Source organism: Halichoerus grypus, chromosome 15 (genome assembly GCF_964656455.1).
Source record: "Halichoerus grypus chromosome 15, mHalGry1.hap1.1, whole genome shotgun sequence".
In the NCBI taxonomy this organism is placed as follows: Eukaryota; Metazoa; Chordata; class Mammalia; order Carnivora; family Phocidae; genus Halichoerus; species Halichoerus grypus.
In genome coordinates, this window is record NC_135726.1 from 44,540,384 (window position 1) to 44,565,148 (window position 24,765).

The following is a 24,765-nucleotide window of genomic DNA, read 5'->3' on the forward strand; positions in this document are numbered from 1 at the left end:
TTTTCTTATTATTGCTAGGCAGGGATAGAAGATCAGGTTCCCCATTATGCATCCACTAATACCACCCTGGCCGGGAGAGGGAGTGGTACTTCATTACTGTTCTCCACATCACTTCCGTGTAGATTCCACAGTAGGAGGTGGGCTTATGACCACTGAGTGACGGTGAAAGTCCTGACCCTCCCCTAGACCTCCTCTTACACCACTCTAGTGAGGAGAATGACGCCTCATCACCACTGGGTGGGGGTTGATGTTCAGGCTCCCCAAGTGGTCTCCACTAACACTGTGGGGAGGAATAGTCCAGTGGGGATGGAGGGCCCAGCTCCCCACTCAGCCTCCTCTGGCACCACTCAGATGGGGTAGCAGGGAGTGGCCTGGACTCTTCATTACGGCCTAGCAAGGGTGGAAGTCTAGGGCCCCACTCAGCCTTTGCTGTCAGGGGTGGGAGTGAAGCAGCAGGTTTTTCTGTGATATTTAGCTGGAGCAGAGCAGTTATTGCCTGAAAGATTTGTCTTTCTGGGTTGCCCCTTTCTTGGTTCTTTGGCTAGAAGAGCAGAGTTTTGCTGAACTTTTTTTCTGAGCCCATTGGCATTTCCAGTTGCTTGTTTCTTCAGTATCCAGTGAAACCCAGGGAATTCACCATCATATCATTCCTCAGGTCCCAAGGTCCCTAACAGTGTGTCTTCTCTCAACCTTTCAGTGTCTTCTTATGCTTGTTTTATAACATCCAGGGATCCAGGGTTTTTAGTTGTTCTTAGCAAAAGAAATAGGGAAGAATACACCTTCCCAGAACATCGCTATTTTTTGAACAAGGTGTTCTTTCCCTTTTCTGTTTCCTTCTCAATGGCTGGCAGTCAGTAGAGTTTGGTGATGCCAGGGTACAAATTTCTCAGAGACTTCCCTGTTCAAATCCCTGTAGGATCTGAATGGCTTTAGCTGATGTCTGGTTCTGGTCTCAAGACACTCACTGACTAGAAGCCTGACCAAGTGGTAAGGTTCCGGTCTCATGACTTGCCCATTCAATAACACTTCATGTAAGTTATCGTTTTTCTTCCTGATATCTGTGTGCTCTTTCCTTGACCCTTGTGAGCTGCTGAAGTATCAGTGTAAGTGACCAGACTCCCCACCAGTCTTGCCTTTGGAGGAAAAGTATGGGAATGAGAATAACTGGATGGTAACACTAAACTACAAGTACTTTCAGATTGCCTTGTGCCTTTTTCAGCAGGCTGGCAGTTCTAAACTGCTTGGCTTTAATTATCAGCATTTCCTGAGAGCTGGATAGAGGGGAAGTTGTGGAGGAACTAACTATCTGATGTATAAGTCCATATACCGAAACTAAAAACTGACCGTGGGTACTCGAGTGTTCCCTCCAATCTGCCTCTGAGCCCACATTGTCCTTGTTCCCTCTTTTCCCAACTCTCCACTTTGCCATGCCTCTTGGTTGCCCTGTGAGTCACCGAGGGGCAGGGGGTGTGGCCGAGGAGGGTGAAAATCCTTCGCTGTGTTTCCCCTTTCACTCTCAGACGCTGCCAGGGTCCCCGAAGAAGGAAGACACGAGGAAACAGGTAAAAACTATTTTGCTCTCTTTTGCATTCGGCAAGCTAGCGTGGAGCAACTGCTGTGTGCCAGGCACAATTCTTGGGCCTGGGAGCACAGTGGGAAGCCCCCACCTCTCTTGCCTGTGTTATAACAGGATACAGACCCCTGTCTTTGAGCATGCCCCTTGATGGGCTTGATGAGTCTTCTGAGAGTAAGATGGGTCACCAGATGCCCAGGAGGGAAGAATGGACTCAGGGAGGCTGGCTCTGAGGTCTTGTAAGGTCCTAAACAGGCCTGTGTTGAGCAGGCCACAGGTCTGGATAGCGTGGCCTTGTCCTGAGCCTTTGTGCCCAATGCCTATTGTTCCCCACCTCCACGCCCTACCCTGTCTCAGCAGCCTTCCAATTCCAGGCCCGTGCTTCCACTTCTTATGTCCTGGAGACTGCCTGAGCTGCTGGGGGTGAGCACACAGCCCTGCTCTCAGAAGTGCCCTTTCCCACTCGTCCTGGTGTCCTCAAGCCATTCCCCCAAGAGGGGGGCTGGTGGCAGAGGGGGCACAAGGGTCCAGCTACTGGAGGCTAGTCTTTACCACAAAGAATGGAATCTAGCCCTTGCCACAGCTCTTATAGAAACTCAAAGGGGACCCACAGCACATCCCTCAAAACACTGACCCTGCAACCCTGCCAAGTTTTTCACGAGAAATGTAAAATCAGTTCCGTGGCTAAAGAAGTGTGAGCAATGGACTGTACTTTAGCCCCCATGTTAGGAGATGTTTGATGCGCACCCAGCTGATTAAAGGGATCAAAAGGACTCACAGTTGGGAATCTATTTACTTTTTTTAAAAAAATATTTTATTTATTTGACAGAGAGAGACACAGCGAGAGAGGGAACACAAGCAGGGGGAGTGGGAGAGGGAGAAGCAGGCTTCCCGCCGAGCAGGGAGCCCAATGTGGGGCTTGATCCCAGGACCCTGGGATCATGACCCGAGCCGAAGGCAGATGCTTAACGACTGAGCCACCCAGGCGCCCTTCTATTTACCTTTTTTAACCCAGCTTTTTTCAAGTGGATGTGGCCTTGAAGACGTTTTGTGTGTAGCACTATTAGCACCTGCAGAGCTGGTGTCAGTTCTGCCTGGAAAGTCTGTCCCCATTCACAGCCCTCATCCCTAACCCAGGCCCGGCCCAGGCCAGCACAGGCACTACTCCTGGGGACAGACCCCCTTCCTGCTCAGCAAGCAGTCTAGCTTTCCCCACGCCGGGTACTGGACACCCAACAGCATTTGGCATGAGCCACGCAGCCTGAGGAGAGAAACAGCCCAAGGGGGTGAGGGGCCCTTGCTGGTGGGAAATGTTGGCTGGGCAGGTGGGAGGGGTGCAGGTCTGTGCTGAGACCGGAGACACACTCTGTCACACATCCTGCTAACTCTAGAGGGACCAGCACAGAGAGGCCCAGCCATGCAAATTGGGACTTAAATTTAACTCTCTGTAAATGTAACTCTATGTAAAAGTCTAGTAAGGTGGCGGATAAGCTCAATGATGTCTCCAGGAGAGACAGACGGGCCGTGGCTGCACATTGGGGGCCCTTGGACTGCCTCCAGCCTGTAGACAGGTTTGGTTTGGCCAGCACCATGTTTGTTGGTTTGTTCATTTCTGAAAGCAGGGCATTTCACATGAAAATCTGGCTTCTTACTTCTCCAAAAACAGTGGAAGGTCAGGCAGTGCTGAGCTCATGTTCCCAATTGGCAACAATTGGCTGGGACTGAGAGCATCATTGCCTTTACCTAAGACATGACCTCTGTCCCCACCTGGCCAATTTATGTTTTCTTCCCAACCCCCGGGCTTCTCTGAGTGGGATCCTTGGACCACATTCTCCTAAGTTCTTCCAGACCCCTCTAAATGCTCTCCTAGATTCACACTTAATTATTAGTTTCAGAGTAATTTTGTTCCTGGTCTTTAAAATCAAGTTTTGACCATGGCTCTGCCCTACATAAAACCCTTCACTAGTTGCCTCAAGGGGAGCTTCAAGTTACCCTGGGCCTGGGATTCATGGCACTCAGTGGTCTGGTGCCACTCAAAGCCTGAGAGCTGGCCAGGAAGTTTGTAAAATTATGGATGGATGGATGGATGGATGGATGGATGGAAGGATGGGATGGATGGAAGGATGGATGGATGGATGGATGGATGGATGGATGGATGGATGGAATGAAGGGTGGATGGGTGGATGGATGGATGGATGGTTGGATGGATGGAAGGATGGATGGAAGGATGGAATGAAGCGTGGATGGGTGGATGGATGGATGGATGGATGGAAGGAAGAATGGATGGATGGATGGATGGATGGAAGGATGGATGGAAGAAAGGAAGAAGGGCTAGGAAGAGAGGCAGGTTCGCTGTACAGAGTTCTTAGGCTGACAGAATAGACATGGCATTCCCATAAAAGGCCCCATGAACATCCAGAATTCACATCTTGCAATGCAACCAGATGTGGTCCTCCTGGGATCAGGGAAGAGGGGTTGGAGCTTGGTGGGTGAGCAAGAAAAGCCATCCGAAAGAAGTAAGCGACCAGATGGCTCAAAGACAAATTCTTCCCGGCCCAGGCTCCTGCCTAGACACAGCACCATGCATCTCCTCGGCCCCTCGCTCCTGCTCCTTGGTAAGGACTGTGGTCTAGGTTTGGGTTCTGGGATGTCTGTGGGAGCTGGAGGAGGAGGAGAGCTCTGGAGTAAAGAGTTAAGTGTTGGGGAGGGTGGGGACAAGCAGGGTATGTGTGTGCGTATACACCTCTCTTTGTGTACCTTCCTCTCTCCCTCTATCTTCAGAGGGGATTCTTTATTCATTTGAAAGCTCTTTACGTCCTTCAATAATGTTTTTTGATCACTGTGGTGGGTTCCAGAATACTTGACCTTCTCTGACTCATCTAAATGGAAGTTTGAGCACCCCCACACTCTCTACAGCTGGGATGGGGCCTGCGTCTGGATTCCCTGTCAATATGCAATTCAAGGGCCTAAGGAAGATCTGGAAAACCTGATCTTGTACAGCAACCATGAATATGACGAAACCACCAAGAACTTCAACGGGCGCATTCTCTATGAGAAAACAAAGCCTTGGGGGGATCCTCATACCCCGGAGAGGGTTCAGTTCCTGGGAGACCAAAGATCCAACTGCACCATACGCATCAACCCTGTGTTTGAACAAGACAATGGCTGGCTGGGGCTGAGGTTGATAACGAAGACTGACAAATGGATGGAGAAAATAGACCTCAACGTCTCTAGTAAGGCCCTGGGGGATGGGGTCCTCTGCCTTGGCTTCAGGCAAGGAGGAAGGTGGGAAACACCCAACTCCTGGGACAGGGGTCGCAAACCAGACTGCTTGTAGAGGCCAGGCAGGAGGTGCCAGTAAGTGACCGGGGCATAACGAGACAATGGGGCCTGCAGCCCGAGTACTTGTTTCTCCTCAAGCATTGCACCTGCCCCTCAGCTTCCACCCATGCTGGAATCTGGGTTCCAGGTTGCCTGATTTTTCTTTCTTTTTTTTTTTTTTTAAGATTTTATTTATTTATTTGACAGAGAGACAGCGAGAGAGGGAACACAAGCAGGGGGAGTGGGAGAGGGAGAAGCAGGCTTCCCGCCGAGCAGGGAGCCCGATGTGGGGCTCGATCCCAGGACCCTGAGATCATGACCTGAGCCGAAGGCAGACACTTAACGACTGAACCACCCAGGCGCCCCCCTTTCTTTTTTTTAAAGATTTTATTTATTTATTAGAGGGAGAGAGGGAGCACAAGCACAGGGAGTGGCAGGCAGTAGGAGAAGGAGAAGCAGGTTTCCCACTGAGCAGGGAGCCTGATGAGGGGCTGATCCCAGGATCCTGGGATCATGACCTGAGCCGACTGAGCCACCCAGGTGCCCCCGGTTGCCTGATTTTTCAAAAGAAGATGGAAATCTTTGATTTGAGTGAAATCTCCCAATGCCTTAATGTTGGCGATTGATTCTAATTAGGCCTTCATGTCTAAAAGAGACAGGTAGGGGATGGCGTAGGGGGTGAATGAAACCTAGGCCTGGGACCTCCACCCCACAGCCTGTTTCTTCAGTGCGGGGGTTGGAGGGGTCTAAGCTAAGCAGCCCTACACTGCAATGAGAGATGTAGCTTCAGACCTGCAGTCCTAGGGTAGCCCAGCCCCGGGGATCCCTAAAGGAATGCCATGCTGGATGGCTCCCAGCACTGAGGCCATTACAAATGCAAGTTTGTCATCAAAGCCAAGAAAGGCATGGTGACCTAACCTGGTAAAATTCCTTCGGGGTGGGGCAGCGATCTTGAAAATGTTTAGAGAGCAAACATCAGGGAAGGAGAACGAGGTAAGTATAAAATATAAAATCCGATTCCTAAGGAGCATCAGCATTCACTAGACCTTTTAGAGAGTGCTTTGGCGGAGCAAAAGTGATTCAAAGCAGAGAAAGGCAGGCCCAGAGAGAGGTGGTAGGGACTGGCGAGGGGCTCCTGAGGGCTTCTTTGGGGGCGGAGCATCTACAGCCAGGTGTGAGAGGCTGGCACAGGCCCCTGGTCTCCCAGGCCTCCAGCTTGGCCCCTACTCTTTTGCAGAGACGCCCCTGTCACCTCACATTCAGCTCCCTCCAGAAATCCAGGAGTCCCAGGAAGTCACTCTGACTTGCTTGCTGAATTTCTCCTGCCCTGGGTACCAGATCCAGCTGCAGTGGTCCCTGGAGGAGCCTGCCGTCACCTCGACCTCCCTGACCACCAAGACTGTCTCCACCCAGAGCAAGCTCACCTTCCAGCCACAGTGGACGCACCACGGCAAGAATCTGACCTGCCAACTCTGGGACCCCAAAGCAGAGCGGATCCTCTCTGAGGAAACGGTGTTGCTGGATGTGAAGCGTGAGTGTCTCCCAGTGCCCCCAGCGAGGGACGAGGGTCTTGTCTCTTCTCCCCAACCCCTCAGAGCGCACCAAGGGTAGCGGGCACCTCCACGGAAGGATACATAATCGGTCCATGAACACCCATGGCTGAGAAAGGTCGAGCCGGGGCTGCGTCCCTCCACCACCCCTGTTGTCAGCCCCAGTGTTTCAGGGAACAGATTCATCTTAGCATCTGCTTTGGTCTAGAAGAATAACATAATTTAATATCCTCGAGCCACGATGTGAATTTGAGATCATGTGGTTAGGTTTACTTTTCCCCCTGGGTGGAGGGCTCGGGGTAAGAAATGTTTTCACATCATTGTTTGTGCCCCTTTCATTCATTCAGTAAATATTTACTACAAGCCTCCTGGGTGCCAGGCCTGTTCTTGCCCACTGAGGAGCTGGCACTGCCGCTGGGGAAGACAAACAATGACTAGATTAATAAAGAAATACCGAACTTAAGGGTAGGCAGTGATAAGTGTATTAGGAAGACGTAAAGCTGGGCTCAGAAAGAGGGAGGGAGGGAAGGATGGAGGCTTCTCTGAGGACAGTGAACTTGGGTGAAGGGAAAGATTGAGGCAGGCAGCTATTTGCCAGAAGATCCCAGGAAGAGAAAAGAGCAAGGACAAAGGCCTGGGGGTAGGAACTTTGTGCGCCTGCACGAGAGCAAGGGGCCGGAGAGCCTCAGCCCTGCGTCTGAGGGGCCCAATGATAGGAAAGGAGGGCCAAGGCCAGACCTCATGGGTGGCAGCAGGGTTTTGGATTTTATTCTGGGTGTGGAATCCACTAAACGGTTTCAAGCAGGGGAGTGGCAAAGGCTGATTGACGGTATCAGGAAGACAGCTGACTGCTGGTGGAAACCAGAACTCTGGGAACAGGTGGGGGGTGGTGCGTAGAGCAGAGAGACAAGTTAGGGGTCCGTGACCATCACCCAGGTGCTTGGACCAGCCCACCCTTGTTGATAAGGGGGACAGCAAGTGGCTGCCCACACTCCCACGCTATGTGTAGGCTGCTGCTTTATCTGAATCAAAGCCCAGCAACTTCCCCCCAGGTGACACCCCCTGAGAAGTCCCTACCCCCTCTCCTGCTGCCCCTCTGCTCCTCTAGATGTCCCAAAGTTGAAGATTGAGGTCAATCCCGAAGGAGCCAATGTAACAGAGGGAGAGTCTGTGACCATGACCTGCCAGGTCATCAGCAGCAACCCAGAGTTCCGGAGTATAGCCTGGCTCAAGGATGGGACCCGGCTGAGGGAGCAGGAGACACCCACGTTAACTCTGTCCTCTGTGACCAAGAAGATGAGTGGAGAGTACCAGTGTGAGGCCTTCAATGATCTAGGCTCAGGAAAGTCGGATGAAGTGGTCCTCCAAGTGTACTGTGAGCCTCCTGGGAGCTGGGAGGGGGGCAGGCAGGGAGTTAGCAGGGGGTGGAACCAAGGCCCTTGAGAGGTGAACAGAGGCCTCTGCTCACCTTCCTCCTCTGCCTCTGCACCTTTTTCCAGATGCTCCGGAACCTTCCAGGGTTGTGATCCTCTCCTCGCCAGTGAAGGAGGGAAATAAAGTAGAGATGACTTGTATGTCACTGGCCGATCCTCCTCCAACCAATTACACCTGGTATCACAATGAGATAGAAGTGCCAGGAAGGACAAGCATGACCTTCCAGATCCCAGTGGTCCTCCTCAGCCATGCTGGGCAGTATTCCTGCTTGGCAGAAAACAGACTTGGTCCTGGACAAATTGGCCAAGAGACTGAGTTAGATGTCCAATGTGAGTAGTCACAGGGCCTCTGGGTTCTAGCGGGAGAAGGAGGCAGGCAGACGGGGCACAGGAGATTCCTGGGTCCTAGCATGGGCGGCAGGCAGGGGGGTCTCCCAACATGTATGCTCCCTGGGCGGGTGCTTTGCTGCTGTTTCCGGTTGTATACCCAGCACCAGGACAGGGTCTGGCTCTTGGCAGGTGCTCAGTAGATGTCTGTTGAATGAATGAACTGCAAGCCGCCAGGGCCCCGTGAGGGACGCAGAGAACATGGTGCCACTAGGCAGTGGCTGAGTCTCAGAAGGGGGCCTGAAGTTTTCGAGAACTGGAGCAAAATGTCTCACTGCCTCTCCCTCAGAGGTCGGACCCTGTTTAACATAGTGAATCTTGTCTGTCAGTCGAGCCCAGGACCAAGAGAATCCCTAAGTTTGAGCCTTGGACCCTGGGATGTCAGAGTCTGAGCCAGATACTCTGATGGGGATGCTCGAATCCCGAACATCTAGACAGTGGGTGTGTGATGCAGCAGCAGCAGCAGGAATATTTCTGGAGCGTTTACTCCACTCTGAGTGCTTCATCTCATTTCCTCCTGGCTTTGAATCTATCAGGTTAGGTGCTCTTAGGAGCCCATCTGATGGTGAAGCAAACTGAGTCCCACGGCCCACGATCACTCAGCTCTCAGCCCATCTGGCTCCAGAGCTGTGCTTTTCCCTCCACCCCCCCATGAATGCCTGCACTACAGCAAACTAGCTCTGCGCCCCAGGCCCCTGCGGAGACCCACAGACAGGGTGCCTCTGCCGTGCATACACCACGCATTCTCTGCTTGAGCTCTGCTCTGACCTGTCGCCTCCTCCTGCCTCAAACCACAGCCATGGCTCCTGTCCTCACACAGATGCGAGAGGGAAGCCCGAGCCTTCCTTTGGTTAATTTAGGAATTGTGTGAACCCAGGGGATACGTTGGGGCGGGGGGCGGGGGTGTGGGTGGAGGAGTAAGCACTGGGAAAGGTAGTCTGGACAGCTGACTTTCCCTTGCCCATCTGTCTGGTTTCCTCCCAGATGCCCCCAAGGAGGTAACCACGGTGATTCAAAACCCCAGGCGGATTCAAGAAGGAGACACTGTGACCCTGTCCTGTAACTACAGTTCCAGTAATCCCAGAGTTACCCGATATGAATGGAACCTCCAAGGCTCCTGGAAGGAACAATCACCCGGGGTGCTGATAATTCAGAAAGTTGCCTGGGACGCCAGGCCGATCGCCTGCGCAGCCTGTAACCAGTGGTGCTCATGGGCTCCCTCTGTCAACCTGGATGTGCAGCGTGAGTGACTGGGCAAGGGGACCCAAGAGGTAGCCCAGCCGGGATACGGGCTCTCAGGGCGAGGGGACTGGGGCCTGGGCTGGAACCTTCACAGAGAATTGAGGGCTGAGAGTCTGGCCTTAGGGCCAGGAAGAGGGAAAGGGACCCAAGAGGTCAGCCTGAGGCCCTTGCTCTCCAGATGCCCCCAAGGATGTCAGGGTCCAGCAGATCACCCCCCCTTCTGAGATTCACTCCGGGCACCGAGTCCTCCTTGGATGTAACTTCTCAAGTAGCCGCCCCAGAGATGTCCACTTCTTCTGGAAGAAAAATGGAATCTTTCTGAAGGAAGGAAAAGAACTGAGCTTTGACTCCATCTCTCCAGAAGATGCCGGCAATTACAACTGCCTCATCAACAACTCCGTAGGACAGACCATGTCTGAGGCCAGGAGGCTCCAAGTGCTGTGTGAGTGAGTGGCTGGGGCTGGACACAGACAGAAGAGCCCGTGACCAGCTACCTGGATCCTGATTTTTCTTCTCCTTGTAGATGCACCAAGGATGCTGCGTGTGGCCATCAGCCCAAAGGACCAAGTGGTGGAGGGGAAGAAGGCAGTCCTGACATGTGAGAGCGATGCCAACCCTCCCATCTTCCAGTACACCTGGTTTGACTGGAATAACCAAAACCTCCACCATTATGATCAGATGCTGAGATTGGATCCTGTGAAGATCCAGCACTCAGGCGCCTATTGGTGCGAGGCGACCAACCAGCTCGGCAGGGTCCAGTCGCCCCCCAGCACCCTCACTGTCTACTGTAAGGCGCCTTCCCTCTCCTTCTCTGGCCCCTCCTTCTCCTTCCCTCCCTCCCCTGTCCTGTCGGGCAGCCCAGCCGGTCACTCTCAGGCACAGCGCCTGCTCCACACAGGCTCACCTGTCTTCCTCCTTCTCGAAGTCTCTCCGGACTCTCTCTAGGGCAGTTCCCTCGCAGGCCTCCTTGCCTGCCAGACATCCTGAGCTCCTGCTGGGTCCCTCTCTGTGTCTCTCTGTCTCACCCTTGGTAGCCTGTTTATCTTTATCTTTTGAGATTTCTGTATTTTTTTTTTAAGACAAGGCAAAATAAAATAGCACAAAAGGGTAAATAGTAGAAAGACACCTCTCCTTTCTTTCTCCCTGAGGACTCTACCCCTCCCTGAAGGCCTTCACTGCCAGCAGCTGTCTGCATCTCTTTACAGAGCTATTCTGCACACGCACAATACAATAAGTAGGTCTATGTCTGTACTCCCTTCATCACGCAAATCGCAGGAGAGCTTACATGTTGTCCTGGACGTTCTTTTTTCCCACGTAACAATACCACTCAGAGACTGTGCTATATCCGTGCATGCACAGGGTGTCTGAAGGGTCTGGAAACAATGGGGAAGTTATTTAATTGATTTATTGTACTTTTTCAGATTAAACTTGGAGCCATGGCTTTAGATTTAGAGGATCATGGCCTGCAAAGCTGGATGCCTGAACGCATTATTTGGAAATGCAACATATTGTATAAAAACCTGTGTCTGGGGTCTCCACTTTTGCAGACACCCTGGCAACCTGCCCCTTTCCCTCAGGGCTGCATTGTCGTCTTCCCGTGCATGGACGCAGCAAACCCGACCTACCCGGTGCTTCCCCACAGCCCTGCGCTGTCTCTGGCTCCGGTACCCCTGAAGGGCAGCTGCAGGATCAATTCCTACATGGAATTGCTGCATCAAAGGACACGTGATTTTAAGTTCTGATGAGGATGGCCGAGCGGCCTCTAAGGAAGTTGTAGCTTTTACTGCATGTCCTGTGTGTGCCTGTGTCTGTCACAAAACAGGTGCTTTCCTGAGAGTTAGCCCTTTCCTCCCAACGGGGTCCCAGTGGGCAGGGGCCGGCTTCTCCCTTTCTGTGCATCACAGCCCCTACGTTTGGAGAAGTTGTCCAGGCAAGGAGAGCGGCCGTGCAGAGAAGTTGAGGATGCCTCCCCGGAAAATGCTGCAAGGCAATGCTGGCCCGTGACCTGAGAGAGGCGGTATCCCCAACTCACGGTCGCTCCTTCCCCCACCAGACAGCCCGGAGACCATCGGCAGGCGAGTGGCTGTGGGAGTGGGGTTCTGCCTGGCCACCCTACTCCTAGCGTTCTGGGGAGTCAAACTTCAGCGAAGGTGAGCTCCTCCCAAGGCTCATGTCCCTTGGCTCTCCCTGATTCCTTCCCCGGAGTGACTCCAGTTGACCATCCTGGAGCCCCCAGCATGCCCACTGCACAGGGTCCTGTCCCCACTCCCCTGATCCTCACGAGTGGGGCTTTATTTCTTAGCTGGAAGAGGATACGGAGCCAGCAGGGGCTCCAGGAAAGTTCCAGTGGGCAGAGCTTCTTTGTGAGGAAGCAAAAGGTAAGATGGAAAAAGACCTGGAGGCAGACCCGGAAGTCAAGGGGAGACAAAGGGGGGTGCAGAGTACTGTGCGGGAGGTTGGAGGTCAGAGGCCAGGGGAAGGGGCCTCAGGTGGAGAAAGGAGTAGCGAGAACTGAGGCCTTGTCTCTCTCCCAGGTTAGAAGGGCCCCGCTCTCTGAATACCCCCACTCCCTGGGGTGCTACAATCCTGTGATGGAAGATGCCATCAGTTACGCCACCTTGCGCTTTCCTTTCGGCGAGACTGACACACCAAGAACTGGGTACCTAGTGAGGGTCTTGGGAGGGTGACGCGTGCACCCAGGGAGAGCTGCAGGAGGAAGGGCTCGGCTCCTGTCCCGCCTGCCCTCTTTGTGGCAGGCCCGTGAGCCAGGCTCCGCTCTGGGGTGCTCTCAGGGGCTAGGGGAGTTGGAAATAGGAAGAGAGTTCACATGAAAGGCTTCATCTGCGGTCATCCATCTACCCTCCCTCAGAGATGCAGGGACCCTGGAGACAGAGGGACCTTCTCCAAACAGGGATGACACCGTCACTTACTCTGTTTTGCAGACGTGTCGAGCGGTAAGGGGGCAGGGCTGTGGAAGGAGGGGGTGCGGAGGACCTGGCCTCAGCTGTGAGTCCCAGATGGGAAGGACTTGGTGGCCTCCATGGTGGCAAGGGCTGGTGGGGGGGTTTTGCTCAGACACGGGTGTGGTCGGAGCCAGGGCAGCACGGCCCAGTCCGAGATGCTGACTGCAGCCAGCGTGGGGACAAGAGGACTCCTGCTCGGGCTCTTGGCCCCCCAGGAGGAGCCAGGGAGGGAACAGGCAGGGAACGCAGACCGGGAGGCCCGTGGCCTCACACAACGTGGCTTTCTCAGGGCGACTATGAGAACGTGCTTCCAGACAGTCCGGAAGACGAGGGGATACATTACTCAGAGCTGGTTCATCTTGGGTTGGGGAAGCGGCCTCTGGCCCAGGAAGCCGTGGAATACGTGACCCTCAAGCACTGACAGGCCAAACCCGCTGGAGCAGAGGCGCCGAGGGAGGGACTGCAGGGGCCGGGTGGTCGTGGAGATTGCCCCACCCCCCCGCTCAGTCGCAAAGCCACTCGGCCTCCCCTCCACATGCAGGCACACGCACGCATGCACATGCACATCACCAGTGATGCCTCAGTCAGCGCCCAGAACTTCGTATGTGGCCCAGAGGCAGGCTTCCTTCTCAACGATGGTAACCCTGACCCTCCCAAAGGCCTGCTCCCCGTCCGCTCTCTTTCCCACGGGGAAGGTCGTCTAAATACTGACCCTGCACTGCACACATCCCCCTGCCCCTCCCCGGCCACCTGCCACCACCCACCCCCTCAAAACCCATCCCCAGTGGGCCAGCGTCCCTGCTGGGATCAGCTTGTTACTGTATTTTTTTCTTTCCCTCTCCATTCCTATGGCCCCCTCACCCCTGCTCTGAAAGCCCCACTCACTCGTCCTGTGCCTAATTTCTGCCTCTGGGGCAAAGCTCAGGGAGAAGAGGGGCTGTCCTGCGCTGGGTTCTCCTCTGCGCATCAGTGAGGCATTCCATTACGCTGCTGCAGCCCCTGCCCTTGGGGGTCTTGTGGGCTGAGACACACACTGGTGTGGACAGATGTGTAACACACACAGAACTGCATAATAAAAATGGCTCAGATACCACTTCAAAGAACCCGTGAACGATTTCCAGTTTGTGGGGTCAGAGTGACAATGGGGAGATTTAGGAGGGCCTCGTGGGGCTTGGGGAGAAGGGAAAGGGGTTGGGGCAACCTCAGGGTCAAATCAGCAGACTGGGGAGTCCAGTGTCTTGTTGCAAAGGGTGCATGGCCCTGCAGCTGGACCAGCACAAGTCTGAGTCCTGACCCTTCTGCTAATGAGCTCAGTGACCAGCTCATCTGAGCCTCAGTTTCTTCATCTGCAAAATGGAGGTGCCACCGCCTCTGGTGCAGGCGGCTCAAGATAAGAAGTGAGGGACAGGGGCGCCTGGGTGGCTCAGTCGGTTAAGTGTCTGCCTTCATCTCAGGTCATGATCCCAGGGTCCTGGGATCGAGCCCCGCATCGGGCTCCCTGCTCTGCGGGAAGCCTGCTTCTCCCTCTCCCACTCCCCCTGCTTGTGTTCTCTCTCTCGCTGTGTCTCTGTCAAATAAATAAATAAAATACAAAAAAAAAAAAAGGAGAAGTGAGGGACAGTAGTACATATGCTGGAGTCACATTATCAGAAACCTGACACAATAGCCAAAAGTCCCTAAAAACCAGACTGCCATCTTGTCTGCCGCTCTTGAACAATATAAGAAGGGGAAGCCGATTCGTTCTCAAAAGTCCCGCTGCCAAGTTTGGTCACAACCCACAGTTGCCCAAGAACTTCTCGAAAGCCAACTGCCTTGAGAAACCTCACCGCTTTCCTCTCACCTACCGTCACATCACCCGTTCCCTGTCACGTTCGCTAACTCAGACTTTCCAGTTAAGTCCTCCCAGCTTCCCCGCCACGTCTCAGGTTTGACCTTTCCCCACCTATGCTTAGAAGCAGAAACACATGGTTAGTCCATCAGCAAGGGGATGTAAGTTCCTGGACCGTGGTGGGCGCTCCACACGTGCCACCTTCCTTCCCTGCCCTCCCTTCCCATCTGCTCGAGACCGGAATCTGCTTTCTGAGAAGATGATGTTCTGGTCATCCTTGGAATTATGCCAGAGTGAGGCACTTATTTCCCCACCAATCCACTTTGTCCCCAGTGTGAAGTTAGCATTTTTGGAGGAAGGGGGGACAGCAAGAACTGTCTCACGGAGAGGGTAAGGGTTTGGGCTTTCTGTCTCAAGAATGAGGTCCAGGATCATTCACCCATTCAACTGTTTATTCAGCAAACACTTACCAAGCACACGTCAATGCATCCAGCACAGGACATTTGTTGGGGTACAAAAAAGGAATGACATCATCCTCATCTTGGTGATCTCTAGTCTAGGGTGCCCAAAAGGTTTTAGGGCAGGGTCCCCTCTAAAGACCTGAAGGCAGCCCTGAACCTGGTGAGGCCTGGCCCGGGCTCCCTGGCAACCAGCAGGGGCCCTGCCATCCTGTCCGAGCCCAGCTGCCAACATAAACCTACTTCGTGACCAAATGACCGAGAGATGTGACTGTTAACAGGCCAACAGAGTTCAAACAACTCTGAAGCCAGGGCCTCCAGAATCCAGGCAGCCCTCCATGCAGCCCCAGATCTCAAGGTCCTCCCGTGGCCCAGACATCCGGCGGTTCATTCAACTACTGAGCCCCTACTATGGATGCAACAAGCAGAGGACAAAGCAGACAGAAATCTTGGGCCTCACTGACCAACATTTTAGCAGAGGGGCCAGCAAATCTGATGTCACAGGCTCGTGAGTGCTTAGGAATAAACACCATGCAAGATGAAGGCAGACTGGAGCAGGGGAGGGGCCCATTTGGAGAGGGTTCGAGGAAGGCCCTCGGCGGAGGTGACACTGGGCAGAGACCTGAACCACCAGAGGCGTGGGCCAAAGCAGGGATCTTGAAGATCCAACGTCTCCCTTCACGCCCTGCTTTTCTCCTCTTCCAAATGCTGGTTACAGGAGGTGAAATGGCCCTCCTTTTAACTTTTCCTCGGTTCTGTCAGTTTCTCAAAGATAAAATACTAAACAACAGATGGAAAGTTCTTCTACACTCCAAGGGAGGTGCTAGATGACATAGGTAGGACAGGGAAGGGAGGCAACCAAGAATTAGTTGAGCAACTGAAGTAGAAAAGGGGGATCCAATTATTTCTTTGGAGGCAATGGTTGATATGCTGAGAATCCCACACTGCCCTCACCGGAAGCCTGGTGGGGAGCACTTCTGGGAAACCACCAGCAAAGCTTGTTCGGGGTGACTTGGAATTTGGAAGGACATAGCGGCCTGATGACCGACACACGCACCCCAAAACAGAGAAGTCTGAAGTCCAGAGAGAGGCTGTGTTGTCTGTTTGAGGCAGAGACAGACAGGCAGACAGACAGACACAGGCATAGTCAGAGAGAGAGAGACAGAATCACAGAGACAGCCTGTGGCCATTTTAAATCTCACTTAAGTCTTCCTAGAGGGGCAGGGTGACCCCAGCAGGGAGGTAAACGGCTGACTTCTCAGAGGCCGAGAAGAAAGCTAAGCAGCCAGCTGGAGTCTTGCACCATCTGTGCTTTAGGAAGAGCTGCTCAGTGTCCCTCCAAGTGCCCCAGAGAGAAGCCCAGCACTTCAGCGCCACCAAAGGAGACCCGTCCCTTGTCTGTCCTCCTCCCCACTCCTGCCAGCACCAGAAGGTAGGGTCAGAAATTATTGTCTTCGAGCCAGAGGGGAAAGGAGAGGGAAAACCTTCTCCTCCCAAAACGTGCCCACAGCCTGTCGCAGAGACAACACCTTGAAATGATGACTTCATCGTCCCACATGTATCAGTCACCAAATGGACATGGTGTGGGCCACCATAGTGTGTTATCTATGAGCAAGCGCGTAAGGCCAGGGCCTGCCCACAGGCTCATCCAGGAGGAGAGAAGACAGTGCCCAGAGCAGGTCTGAACAGGCTGGGGTGGGGTGGGATTGAGCTGTGTTCTGGTCGTCCCCCGACAACCCTGCTCCTTTAAGGGACTAGCTACACACTCCTCACGCTCACTGCCTAGGAAAAAACCCTCAGTGCTACCCTGTCCCCTTCCGGTGTTTGCATCATCTGTTTGGACCCTCACCTCCTGGCCTCAGCTCCTGCTTGAGATGCCCCATTAGCTGCTCACCCAGGCTACTGATGGCTCAGGCTAATGGCCCTGCCACCCCGCCCTCCTCTCTCTTCCAGCTCATTGCCCATCCCGGACACCCTCCCTCAGCCCAGCCAGGGGGACTCCTGAGCCTCAGAGACAGCAGGCAGCGCCAGGAGGTGAGTCCCCCTTTCTGTGGCTCCTCTCTTCATGGCAATTATTCCCACAAACTCCTCAGCTTACCCGCTTAGGGTGCCCCCTGGAGTTGGTTAAGGTCATTCCTTATGGCACTGATGGGACCTGGCTTACCCTTGGGCTCTGCCCTGGCACTCCCCCCCCCTTCGCCTGCCCTTGGCCACAGCCTCCACCTTACCCAAATTCTGACATCCCTCTCCCCCCGCCCGGCTAGGAGTTGCCACCAACCCTCCACCAGCTGCTCTGCAGGCTTTCGGCTGTCCCTGTTGGGGGGAGGGGGGCAGCTGCTTCCCTTCCAGGCAATTGGGGGAGGGGAGTAGACGCAGTACTCTAACTTCCAGGCCTAGGAAAAACACACACACCGTGGGGCCCAACTCTGCGCTAATTTTCTACCCTTTCTCTCCCCAGTCTCAGAAATCAGGAGGCCTTTCCTCTAACGGGACGTGCCCACTTCCGTTGTATTCTAAGAGAGGATATGGTGGAAAGAAAGCAAAGGACGGAGGGCTAGCCATCCTCACTTCGAACCCAGACTCACCTGCTCACTGGTACCACCTCCCCAGTGGGCCTCTCTGGTTGAGATAGTTGGTATCTCACTAGATGGCTTCTAATACCCTGAGCAGTCTGTGACCCCAGGAGCCCCTGACCCCCTCTCCAACCCCGCCCCAGGCCGAAGGGTGGGGAGCGAGTGGAGCTCAGGAGCGTGGAGGCCAGCCCCGGCCCCATGGACCTGCCCCCGCAGCTCTCCTTCGCTCTCTACGCAGCTGCCTTTGCGCTGGGCTTCCCGCTCAACGCCCTGGCCATTGGGGGCGCCGTGTCCCACGCCCGGCTCCGCCTCACCCCCAGCCTTGTCTATGCCCTCCACCTGGGCTGCTCTGACCTCCTGCTGGCAGCCTCTCTGCCCCTGAAGGCGGTGGAGGCCCTGGCCTTGGGCGCCTGGCCTCTGCCAGCCCCGCTCTGTCCTGCCTTTGCCCTGGCCCACTTCGCTCCGCTCTATGCTGGCGGGGGCTTCCTGGCTGCCCTGAGTGTCGGCCGCTACCTAGGGGCTGCCTTCCCCTTGGGCTACCAAGCGGCCCGGAGGCCACGCTATTCCTGGGGGGTGTGTGCGGCCATATGGGCCCTTGTCCTCTGTCACCTGGGGCTGGTATTTGGGCTGGAGGCTCCGGGAGGCTGGATGGACAATACCACCAGCTCCCTGGGGATCAACACGCCAGTCAACGGCTCTCCAGTCTGCCTGGAGGCCTGGGACCCAGCCTCAGCGGGCCCTGCTCGCCTCAGCCTCTCTCTCCTGCTCTTCTTCCTGCCCCTCAGCATTACAGCCTTCTGCTACGTGGGCTGCCTCCGGGCACTGGTCCGCTCAGGCCTGAGCCACAGACGGAAGCTAAGGGCAGCCTGGGTGGCCGGCGGGGCTCTGCTCACGCTGCTGCTCTGCTTAGGACCTTACAACGCCTCCAATGTGGCTGGCTTCCTGCACCCCAACATGGGAGGCTACTGGCGGAAACTGGGGCTCATCACAGGGGCTTGGAGTGTGGTGCTCAACCCGCTGGTGACTGGCTACTTGGGAGGGGGTGCTGGGCGGGTAACAAGTGTGGCAAGAACAAAAGGAGGGACATCCCAGAAGTAGTAGCCACTGCTGGGCAGAAGGGGCATGGAGCAGGAGAGCCTGGCTGCTTGTCCGGGCCCCTGGAGCCCGGAGCCAAAGGAACTGCAGGGCAGCCTGGCCTGGGAGCATCCTTGGACCTGCTTATGGAAAGAACTGAGCCTGGCAGAAGACTGCATCCCAGCTGGAGGGAAGAACAGAGGCCAGCGGCTAGGTCACAGAAGGAAGGTAAGCTTGCCTCTGTAGGCATCAGCACGACTCCCCACCTCTGCCTGTCCCTCTTCTCCTCCTGCCCCACCTGCCAGGGCTATGGAAGTTTTCTTCCAATCTAGAGGAAATGCCACTCTGATGATACACTTTGGGGGATGCTACTCCCAAAATGTTTCCTAGGAAAGAACAGTTTGATTTCTGCGTAAGAGAAGAGGCAGGAGGCAAGATACTGATGCTGTTATGCCATGTGGAACTCACAAGAGGGCAGCATTGGAACTGTGAACAGGAAGTTGGTAGGAAAAGCTGCTTCAGCAGGGAGAAAAAACACCAGCAACACCAGAAATAGTCACCAACAAATACAGAGTCTCTAAGATGTGACAGTCAACACATCAAGCGCTTTAAAAGTGTTGTCCCATTTCACACAATCCTTTGATTTGGCCATGCAGCTGCTGTACAGATGGGCAGGTGGTTCACTGCACAAGCGTGCCAGGCAGAGGGGCAAACGTTGCCTAAATTCTAACCTGTGCTTTGCTCGCCAAGCCATGTACCTGGCATGGGGCTGCTTCCATCCAGAGAAGGAACATGTTATCCTAATTTGAACAAAGATACCGCTCACTCCTCAAGCAGTGCATCCTGGTGGAGGGTGCTGCCACCTGGAGGGGGGTGCCTTTTCCTAATTTGTACAGAGGCACTGCATAAGTTAGCTACAGTCCCTGACCAAGTATTATCACCATCTTTGCAGGTTAAGAAATTTTCCCGAGGCTCTACAGCAAGGAAGGGTGGGATGTGGGATGCGATCCTTCAAGGCAAGACCCCCAAGGGTTAGGGGGCACTTGAAACACTTGGGGTATCAGGGTGAACGCCTGTCCTTGTGGTCCACTTTGCAAAGGTGAATGGTGGCACCCTGAACCCCGAGAGAGTGGGTAGAGGAGAGTGGCCATGGAGGAGACAAACATCTGGGCATGTGCTCTGATGAAGCGAGGTGCAGGAAACCGACTTGTTCCTCTAAAGACGATAATGCCATGAGCACATAAGACACAGAAAGGCTGGCTACGTGCCTGGCGTGCACGAACCGGTTTATACAAGCTATCTCTTTTTATGCATAAATGTCTACGAGGGCAAGGAATTTTATTTGCTGATATATTCCCAGCACCTAGAGGGGAGCTTGGCACATAGTAGGCTCTCAACAAATGTATGCTACAGGAATGAATGTTCACAGTAGCCCTCCAAGGAAAATGTTATTTCCTGTTTTATAATTAAATGAAAACAGACCAGAGAAGTTACGTAACTTGCCTGAGGCTCCACAGAAGCGAGAAACAAGTTTATTCCCTGCACAGTGGTGAGACCAGAGAATTTCAGGGTAAGCCGACCTCCAGCCCAAGTGGCCTCACTGCCCCCCTCCCAGAAAGCCAGGGACCGCTCTCTCTCCCACTGCTCAGGAGCACCTGCTGCTGCTGGACCACTTCTTCTGGTGAATTGTGCCTGCTCCTAGGGGTGGAATTTAGTTCCTCCTTAGGGTCCCTGAAGCCCCACACGATCTGCCGCCAGCACCCTCATGACCCTTGCCCCTTAAGCCCGAAGCCTTCTACAAGGTCCCCCCAGCAGGTCAGCCTGTGCACCTGCCATTCTTTTGCCTTAAGTGCTTCCCCAGTGGTTCTCTGCCTCTGTGCTGAGGCTTTATTACCCTCCGACCACTCCATCCCCCGAGACCTCACTCCACCAAACCCATGACGGCAAAAACTGTTTTTAACAACTTATTTGAGATAAAATAGATATCTCATAAAATTCACCCATTTTAAGTGTACAAGTCAATGCTTTTTAGCAAATTTACTAAGGTGTGCAACTCTCACTACCATCCAGTTTAGAACATTTTCATCAGCCCAGTAAGACCCCCTCCTGCTCATTTACAGTTTATCCCCCTAAGTCCCTGGGGCAACCAGTAATTTACTTTCTGTAGATACAAACTGGCCTGTTCTGGATATTTCATATAAATGGAAACATACAGTGTACGGCCTTTTATGTCTGGCCTGTTTCACTTGGCATGTTTTTGAGGTTCTAGCAGTCATAGGTATTTCATTCCATTTTACTGGCAAATAGTAATCCATTGTATGGACATGCCACACGATCCATCCATTCACCAGCTGATGGACCACCGGGGGCGTGGGTTTCTACTTTTTGGCTATTATGAATAATGCTATTATGAACATTGCTGAAGTACATACCTATGGTGGAGCTGGATCACATGGTAAATTGATATTAACTGTTTTAAGAAACTACTTTCCAAAGTCACTCTACCATTTTATATTCTTACCAGCAACGTATGAGAGGAGTCCCATTCCTTCACCTCCCGCCCACCATTTGGCATTGTCCAATTTTTTGCCCATAGCCATCCCAGCGGGTATAAAATGGTTATCTCACTGTGCTCCATAAATATTTGAATGAATAAATCCATAATCTCTGAAGTCGGACAGGGGTTTGAACCCTGGTGGTGATTCTTAACGAGCTGTGTTGCCCGGAGTGAGTCACTTCCCCATGGGGAAGCCCAAGGACAGAACAGCGATGCCCTCAGAGGCGGAGTGTCTGCTACGGATTATGCGCCCCCTAAATCGTCATTGTCATCATTAAGTCTTATTATTACCATCACCCCGGAGACAAGCCCACACCATTGACTGGGATGATGGCAGCTAACATCTGTTAAGTACTCACCACAACATGCCAGGTTCCTTTCTCAGCCCTTGACAGGTATTAATGCTTTCATCTAATGACAACCCCATGAAATTGGTACTGTGATGGTCCCTGCTTTGCAGATGAGGAAGCGGAGATAGAGAGTTTAGGTCACTTGCCCCAGATCACAGAGTCAGTGACAGAGCCGGCAGCGTACCCAGACCACTGGCTCCAGGTCCCAGGCTCTCCATCACTGCCGCATGCTTCCTGCCCTTACAAGGCAAATTGGATGACTGCCATCCCAGAGAAGCAGATAAAAATCAAGTGGAGGATCCGGGAGGGGAAGGTGAAGTCGGCTCAGGGCTGGCTCGAGCATCCCCTCCGAGACAGCCCAAGAGCAAGGCACATAGTCGTGGAATTTGCTCCTCATTTTGCATACTGGCACGGTGCTGGTAAAGGAGCTAAAGGCATCTTTTGTGCAACTGCTCAACTGTGAATGATGTCATGGGTCTTTATCAGTTCTGCCAGATAAATAGCTAACCTACACTGTTCTGCGGGAGTCGGCAAAGTGCTGCGGGCAGAGCAGTTGGGTTCTCAAATAAGCAGGTGAGCAAAGGGCCATGAGGGGCTTGGAAGGGGGTGAGGCTGACCCTGCTGGAGAAAGCATCAGGTGGCATGAGGTGGTCAGGGGTGGGGGGGATGACTGTTCCCTGCCAATGGTTGAGATGCTGCTGGCATGGGGAATGAAGGTCCCCCTCCCCAGACTGCCCCCTCCATCTAGCTGTCTCTTTCTCCAGTGGCCATCACCATGGGCAAAAGCCCGAACTTATACTTCTTCCCCGGCAATCACTGGCTCTACTTCTCCGTGTACCTCTTCACCTTCCTCGTGGGGCTCCCCCTCAACGTGGTGGCCTTGGTGATCTTCGTGGGCAAGCTGCGGCGGCGCCCAGTGGCCGTGGACGTGATCTTGCTCAACCTGACCCTCTCAGACCTGCTCCTGCTGCTCTTCCTGCCATTCCGCATGGTGGAGGCTGCCAATGACATGCACTGGCCCCTGCCCTTCATCTTCTGCCCCCTCTCCGGATTCCTCTTCTTCACCACCATCTATCTGACCTCCCTCTTCCTGGCAGCTGTAAGCATCGAGCGCTTCCTGAGCGTGGTCTATCCGCTATGGTACAAGGCCCGGCCCAGGCCTGGACAGGCCAGCCTGGTCAGCGGGGCCTGTTGGCTCCTGGCCAGCGCTCACTGCAGCGTGGTCTACATCATCGAATTCTCAGGGAACTCCTCCTACAGCCAGACTAACAATAGCACCTGCTACTTGGAATTCCAGGAGAACCAGCTGACTATTCTCCTGCCCGTCAGGCTGGAGATGGCTGTGGTCCTCTTTGGGGTGCCCCTGCTCATCACCAGCTACTGCTATGGCCACCTGGTATGGGTGCTCAGCAGGGGAGCCAGCCACCGGAGGTGGAGGAGGGTGGTTGGGCTTGTGGCAGCCACCCTGCTCAACTTCCTCGTCTGCTTTGGGCCCTACAACGTGTCTCATGTCGTGGGCTACGTCCAGCGTGAAAGCCCGGCGTGGAGAACTCATGCGCTGCTTCTTAGCACCCTGAATTCCTGTGTCGACCCCCTTGTCTACTACTTCTCATCATCTGGATTCCAGGCTGACTTTCACGGGCTGCTGAGACGGCTGACTGGGGGCTGGGGCCCTTGGAGGCGGGAGGGCAGCGTGAAGCTGAAGGAGAAGAATGAGGAGGGGGCAGCCGCGGGAGCTGTCCGACATAGAGAACAGGGAGTAGACTCCAGGAGGGCTTTGGAGCCAGCAGCTGAATGACCGGGCAGTTCCTAGCTCGAGTCAGGCAGGACCGGGGAGTAGGGGCCTGGGGGTTGATGCAGCCGGAGCGGAGCAGGCACCCAGACTTCCCAAGGACGTGCTCACCCAAGCCCAGCTCTCGATCTTACCCAACTGCCCTCCTTTCCCATCTCCCTCTGCCCCGGCCCCCCCAACGCCGTGGATTTGGCCCTGGGAGATAGTCAGGATGAGAGCATACGCTGGAGAAAAATGAGCTCCCATGGCAGCAGGCCAGCTCCTGTGCTTTTCAGAAGGTAAAGGAGGAGCTGAGAGCAGTGACCAGGGACTGAGGGAGCTGCCTGGTGGCCTGGGACAGGAAGGGGAAGAAGCCATCCTTCAGAGCTGCTCCTACCCAGCAGGTCAAGAGTGGGTACACAGGACCCTAGGCTTGAGGGAGCATCCTGCTTTCATGTGGATTTTTCCAAAAAGTTTCCATTGTTCAGTAAATTCAGATTTTCAGGGACATTTATGAAAAATGACAGAAGAAAAATTACCTAAATAAATCTGGTAGCAAGTAAAAGAGAACGGTCTTTCCTTATTCTGTGTGGTTTTTTTGTTTGTTTTGTTTTGTTTTGTTTTAGAGAGAGAGAGAGCGCGCACGTGTGAGTGGGGGGGGGGGCGGTACAGAGGGAGAGGGAGAGAGAGAATCCCTCCCTGGCTCCACACCCAGCCCAGAGCCCAACACAGGGCTCCATCTCACGACCCTGAGATCATGACCTGAGCTGAAATCAAGAAATCAAGAGTTGGATGCTCAACCAACTGAGCCACCCAGGTGCCCCTATCTTTTTCTTATGGTATATCTGGGCCAAATGGGATTGGTGGATGGAAGGATAAAACACCCAGACTCCGAAGGAAAAGGGCTAAAATGCCTAGATGTTGGGAGAGGATCTGGATTGGAGGAATAAAAGTAACAGCTAACCTATGTGAAGGACTTGGCCTCACCCACTATCTTCTTCGATCTTCTCAGTAACCATGTGGCGGGTACTATCATTATTCCCGCTTTGCAGATGAGGGGATGGGCCCAGAAGGTGAAGTCTCCTACCTGAGATCCTCCGTCAGTAAGTGACTACAGCAGGATTGGAGGCCAGAATTAGCTGACTCCTAATCCCATGCCCCTCATCCACTCTGCTCTTCTGCCTCCAGCTGTGTATCATCCACAGAGAGGGGGCCAAGTCTGGCTTCCAGAGCCAGCGAGACAGTCTGGCCGGGACAGATGTAAACAGGCCATGAGGACAACTGGAACGGCATGCAAAGCAGCTCGGCTCTCAGTGTTGCTAAGTCCTCTTCCCTTATTATTAGAAACCCGCTCGAAAAAACAAAGCTAATCAGTCAGCACAGTTGACTTCAAAGACAGTTGTATGTTCTTAAGAGCTATTTTTTCGAGATGTGATCATTTAGTAAGCTTTCCTTTCCTACTGAAGGGTGGTGCATGAGAAAGCATGGGTTAGAGCCTCCACTCCCAGCAAGGCAACCAGAGAAATGCGGGCACCTGTCTGTACTCACTTAGCTTTAGTTCAAAAACATTTGTTGTGCACCTACTGTGTGCAGGTGGCTGGGCTGAGAACTGCAAAGACTTTTAATATGAACGTGTTTAGCATCGGCTTTCTTCCTGGGTGAGGGTCACTGGAGAACCAGGGCTG

General features: G+C 53.9%; 3 protein-coding genes across 6 annotated transcripts; all 3 read left to right on the forward strand.

Annotated features, from left to right (window-relative positions):
• The first annotated feature begins 1,354 nt into the window (after positions 1-1,354).
• CD22 (CD22 molecule) lies at positions 1,355-13,572 on the forward strand. 4 transcript variants are annotated; one of them, XM_036108546.2, is made up of 14 exons: positions 1,355-1,562; positions 4,133-4,188; positions 4,429-4,806; positions 6,132-6,425; positions 7,553-7,819; positions 7,944-8,207; positions 9,249-9,506; positions 9,685-9,948; positions 10,030-10,293; positions 11,560-11,656; positions 11,809-11,884; positions 12,041-12,165; positions 12,376-12,460; positions 12,759-13,572. In XM_036108546.2, the coding sequence occupies exons 2-14, from the start codon at positions 4,155-4,157 to the stop codon at positions 12,888-12,890; spliced, it is 2,538 nt and encodes an 845-aa protein (XP_035964439.1). In that variant the 5' UTR covers positions 1,355-1,562; positions 4,133-4,154; the 3' UTR covers positions 12,891-13,572. The 4 variants fall into 4 exon arrangements, with proteins under 4 accessions (XP_035964439.1, XP_077919151.1, XP_077919152.1 ...); XM_078063025.1 differs by having other exon boundaries at positions 11,560-11,581; XM_078063026.1 differs by having other exon boundaries at positions 9,868-9,948.
• Positions 13,573-17,526: 3,954 nt separating this feature from the next.
• FFAR1 (free fatty acid receptor 1) lies at positions 17,527-18,502 on the forward strand. Its single transcript, XM_036108567.2, has one exon. The coding sequence runs from the start codon at positions 17,527-17,529 to the stop codon at positions 18,424-18,426; it is 900 nt and encodes a 299-aa protein (XP_035964460.1). The 3' UTR covers positions 18,427-18,502.
• Positions 18,503-22,084: 3,582 nt separating this feature from the next.
• Positions 22,085-23,642, forward strand: FFAR3 (free fatty acid receptor 3). The gene is given in 2 exon segments (XM_036108564.2): positions 22,085-23,024; positions 23,027-23,642. Coding segments are annotated over 2 exon segments (972 nt in total). The 3' UTR covers positions 23,059-23,642.
• The last annotated feature ends 1,123 nt before the right edge of the window (positions 23,643-24,765 follow it).

What these genes read in the sequence shown, in the direction of transcription:
- CD22 (XM_036108546.2), top strand. Translation starts at nt 4,155, where the DNA reads ATGCATCTCCTCGGCCCCTCGCTCCTGCTCCTTG. An exon ending in TGTCAACCTGGATGTGCAGC is followed by an intron (nt 9,507 to 9,684) that starts GTGAGTGACTGG and finishes CTTGCTCTCCAG; the next exon opens with ATGCCCCCAAGGATGTCAGG. An exon ending in TTTTGCAGACGTGTCGAGCG is followed by an intron (nt 12,461 to 12,758) that starts GTAAGGGGGCAG and finishes TGGCTTTCTCAG; the next exon opens with GGCGACTATGAGAACGTGCT.
- FFAR1 (XM_036108567.2), top strand. Translation starts at nt 17,527, where the DNA reads ATGGACCTGCCCCCGCAGCTCTCCTTCGCTCTCTACGCAGCTGCCTTT.